The sequence below is a fragment of the Solanum verrucosum genome, unplaced genomic scaffold (assembly GCF_900185275.1).
Source record: "Solanum verrucosum unplaced genomic scaffold, falcon-dt-bn FXZP01000235.1, whole genome shotgun sequence".
Classification (NCBI taxonomy): Eukaryota; Viridiplantae; Streptophyta; class Magnoliopsida; order Solanales; family Solanaceae; genus Solanum; species Solanum verrucosum.
The window spans coordinates 1,158,373-1,163,198 of record NW_026019948.1 but is presented as its reverse complement, the minus strand read 5'-3'; the positions used below and the strand labels follow the sequence as shown (position 1 = coordinate 1,163,198).

At 25.9% G+C, this 4,826-nt stretch overlaps 1 protein-coding gene across 1 annotated transcript; it reads left to right on the top strand.

Annotated features, from left to right (window-relative positions):
* The first annotated feature begins 2,487 nt into the window (after nt 1-2,487).
* Nucleotides 2,488-3,413, top strand: LOC125813561 (snakin-1). The gene is made up of 2 exons (XM_049493036.1): nt 2,488-2,643; nt 3,147-3,413. The coding sequence occupies exons 1-2, from the start codon at nt 2,562-2,564 to the stop codon at nt 3,329-3,331; spliced, it is 267 nt and encodes an 88-aa protein (XP_049348993.1). The 5' UTR covers nt 2,488-2,561; the 3' UTR covers nt 3,332-3,413.
* Nucleotides 3,414-4,826: the final 1,413 nt, after the last annotated feature.

The window sequence follows — 4,826 nt, the reverse complement described above, 5'->3', positions numbered from 1 at the left end:
AATAAAAAATGAATTGAAAAACAAGTTTAAAAGCTATTTTCTCAATTTAAAATACAAATACTTTAAATGGAATTTGGAATTTTCATGAAGGAACATTAATTATCAGATAAAGTAAGAAAGAAAATTGAAAAATAAAAATAAATAACAACACGTGTCATGTGTTGATAGTGTAATAGGGCAAATTTACGACATATCACGTGAATTGCACGAATGGATCTGCAAAAAGATTCAGTCCAGGACCACTTCACTTTCCTTATAATAGCAACACCAGCTGGTGCTGTATAATTTAATGTACCTTTTTTAAACAAAAAGAAATAAATAAAGATTTTTTTTTAGAAAATCAAGGAAAACACCTCTAAATTTAGTGTGAATTATTAATTTCATACTTAAATTATTAATAGCCTTAAAAACATTAATTTACTCGACTAACTAAATTGAAATATATTCCCGATCTTGTAATATAACTAAAATACACTCCTGAATTCTCTTCAAGTTTAAGAGTATTCTCAACATTTCTTTATTAGGAGTCTCATGCTCGTACAAGAATTTGTAACCATTTGCTATGTCACATGACAGTTCAAATGTATATCTAAGTTTAGTTAGTCAAATGGAGTAATATTTTTTAACTATCAATAATTCAAAAATAAAATTACTAATAATTTATGTCAATTTCAAATATATTTTCAATATCAATCTCTTATTTTTGTGTAGAAAGATGTAAAAGCATTAAAACATCATAGGACAAAATGCCCATGCAACCACACATATGTCCCATGCTAGAACAAAACATGATGGTGGGGGAAAGAAAATGAAAATGAAAAGCACTATTACACTTAAATTATCAACAAACGACAAGTCATATCGTATCATAATTATAATAAGTGGTAGTAACATGCATCGGCCCCAAATCTTTGCAAAAGATCGTTAATAGTACTCACTTCGAATCACTCTACCTGTCCTCCTTATTTAGTGCATGATTCACAATAGTGATTATATTAGAAAAATCAAAATATAATTAACTCAGTACATTGTTTTTATTTTATTTTTAATAATAACTAATTTTGAAAATAGTAGACATTGACTAATTAGTATATGTGAAGATCCGTAAAAATTTGATCATAGATATTCGACGACAAATTTGTAAAATCTATTAGTACTAAGTACTAACTTAGAGCAGAAATTTTCATAGTTATCGACGTGTTACATAAGCAGAAATAAATGTGAAATATTATTATACCCCTATTGTATTTATATAAGAACGCAAAGTTACAATAAATACTTTTTTTCAATTTTCCACACTTAGTGTTCGGAGTTGATTGAGCATTTTAGGGTCTATCTGGGGGAGTGATGCTTCCAATAATATTTTCTCCATATTCAAAACTCGAATTCGAGACATCTAATTAAAAATGATTCATGCACCACAATTCATGTTGGTAAAGTTATGATACATATGAATTATTATTGTACGACTTTGGGTTGAATGCTCAAGTGGACTGGAATTTGGATAAATATCTTGATAAAATTAACAAAAGAGAATACTTGAAAGTTTACAACACTTTACACAGAAGTGGAGACTTGGAGTGAAGTTGGGTAAAAATATTGTTTAGTTTTTTCATAGTGAACTTTAGGAATTATATTTATTACTATAATTTATGTCATGTCACCTCACCAAAACAGTTCCATATTTCTTTTCTTTGGATAAAAGGAAAAAAATTTGTCTAATACGTATTAAAAATCCATCAAAATCTTAATGATCTATTTAGCCATAAAATTATTTACTTAATTATAAAATTGATGTTTGGCTATAAAAATTCAAACTAAATTTGAAAAACACTTTGAAATTGTTTTCTAACTCATTCTAACTTTTGAATATATTCATACTCAAATACAAAAAATATAATTAAATAAAATTTTCCGTTCAACTGTAACTTTATAAATTTCAAATAACAACAATAACTACAAATAAAGTTTAAAAAGAATAAGTATAAGCTTATCTTACTCGTAAATCCTATTTTACGAAAGATAAAAAAAATATAACTCTATAACTTTTATATATAAAATAAAAATATTTTAAAATTTATGACAAAACGTCTGCTTATAGCCAGCTTGCACATATGCCAAACATAGTACAAAAACAGAAGATGACAAAATCATGAATTTTAGCGTAACCCACTTTTAATATGCAAATACTCCAACAACCCCACTCCCATCCGTCGTTATTTATTCGCATTCGATATTTATGAAATTTTCATGTTGAATGACTTGTTCATTTTCAATATTTAAGTTAAATTTATTAATTTTCTATATTTAGTGATAGATAAAAATTCGAATATATATTATTAATTTATTATGATTAACCAACATTATGTATCATGTATTTATTTGAAATGGTATAAATGAATATTTTTATCCTGTTTTGTCAGACCCACCCACAGTTTACTTACTTAATTAGTTATAAAAAACATTTATAGTGGACCGCCAAACTTTTCTCCTGGCTATATATTCCCCCATTAAAACCATTTAGTAATGCTTCACTTCATCAAATTTTCAGCTTAGAAAAAATGAAGTTATTTCTATTAACTCTGCTTTTGGTCACTCTTGTTATTACCCCTTCTCTCATTCAAACTACCATGGCTGGTTCAAGTAAGTACCAATTCTTCCATCATCTTTAAAATTTGCTACTAGTCTTCTGGAAACATCCACCGGGTAGTAGTAAGGTTTTCGTATACTCTGCTTTTTTCATACCTAATCAAGTGAAATTTGAATATGTACTTGTCCTCGGGGCATAGCTATAGCCACTCCAGGGTATCCAATTATATGTCAAATTCTACATTTAAAAAATATATATTTAAAATTGAATACACTTGACAAAAGTTATGTCTTTAGCTAGTGGTAATGAGTTTTCATTTGAACAAAGAATTTTGGGTTTGAACCCCAAATAGTACAATATTATTTTATTTTATTTTGATAGCCACATATCATTATTTTTAGACACCTTTAATAAATTTTCTGGCTTAACCACTGATTGTTCTAATATTTTCACTACTATCCACTAACACAACACATATATAAGATAATTTTGTCCACTAATTTTTTTTAAAAAAGTTATATGTTCTAATTATGAGTTTTTTTTTTTTTTTTTAAAGATTTTTGTGATTCAAAGTGCAAGCTGAGATGTTCAAAGGCAGGACTTGCAGACAGATGCTTAAAGTACTGTGGAATTTGTTGTGAAGAATGCAAATGTGTGCCTTCTGGAACTTATGGTAACAAACATGAATGTCCTTGTTATAGGGACAAGAAGAACTCTAAGGGCAAGTCTAAATGCCCTTGAATTTGATGTATTTTAAATATCTAAGTGGTTAAATTTGGTCTTTACATATTAAGTTTTCTAGGTATGTTAAAGTTATACATATTGAAAACTATTGTTATTAATAAATAAATGGGTTCTTTTTTGAACTCTTTGGATAGTTTTCTGCTTTGTTTTAAATGTAATATGATTTTGAATTCTTATAAATAATAGTTTGCTTTGTTTTAAATGTAATATGATTTTGAATTCTTATAAATAATAATTTACTGTTTGGTTAAGTAGAACAGATCATATCTCCAACTGCACTTTATGAAATCAGGAATTAGTTAGCTTATTTACCCAAATAATCTTTATTTTTTTTCTTTTTGGGCAAAGATCTAAACTAAATATCAGGGATGAGTCAATAAAATTAATGGCTTAAAATTCATTTTTATTAAGACACTGATATATTTTGGGAATTTTTTTTAATAAAGAATGTTTATTTTATTTTTTATTTAAATGTTATAATATTTTTATTTTTAGAAAAAATAATTTACTATTAATTAAAAATACAAAATGACTAAAAAAATCTTTTAACTTATGAAAAATGATTCACAAATCCCCACTATTTATCGGTCGGCCTAAAATTATTATTCACTTGTATTTTGGCTAAGGAACATCCTCAAACAAACACGTTGAACTTACTTATTTATTATTGGTTACATATAATAATAAAGGTGTATTATTTTTATTTTTGATAAATGAAGCATCAGGGTTTTTATTTTTATTATTGATAAAAAGATGACTGAAGCACCAGGGTCCATTTTACATGAAATCATGATATGAACTCACGGGATGAAGTTGAATTTTTGTTTGGACATACAATTTGAACTTTTTATGTTGTATGTTTTCTCACAAACATAAAAAACACACATAAGTTGTAAAATTATCAAAATTGTCCCAATTATTTATACAATCTTACCAAATAAGTATAATATGCTGAAAATTTATGATAATGTTTTATTACTTATATTTATATTAGTAAGAATTAATTTAAATTAATAAGATGATAGTCATTTATTTGTAATATAAACGGTTGGATGACATTATATAAAATTATATTTACTATTATGAAGAAGAGAATAGTTTAATTGAAAATTCAAAAGTATTATCTATTATTTAAAGTGTAGATAGGTTTTTCAATAGACTTTAATTTATTTTTAATCTAAATGTTATATTACTTTAGAGAAAATAAACCATAATATTTACTTTCAGTAGCGCATCTAGAATTTTAAGCTTGTTGGTGCTTGCTTTTAAAAATATAAATTTATCGTAAACTACATAGTATAATTATATAAGTGTTCAACTAAAATGTTATAGTTAAAAACTCTCCGTTTCTAAGAAAAAGTAAATTACCTTGTGGCATTTGGAATTTCTTAATCGGACAAAATTTCTCAAGAAAAATAAAAGAAGAGTGTGATCTTTTATCACGAGAAATTACACAAATATAATAGAAAATTTTAAACAAAACATAAAGTAA

Coding starts and splice junctions, on each gene's coding strand:
- LOC125813561 (XM_049493036.1), top strand. CDS start 2,562: ATGAAGTTATTTCTATTAACTCTGCTTTTGGTCACTCTTGTTATTACC. Junction 2,644..3,146: donor AACTACCATGGCTGGTTCAA/GTAAGTACCAAT, acceptor TTTTTTTTAAAG/ATTTTTGTGATTCAAAGTGC.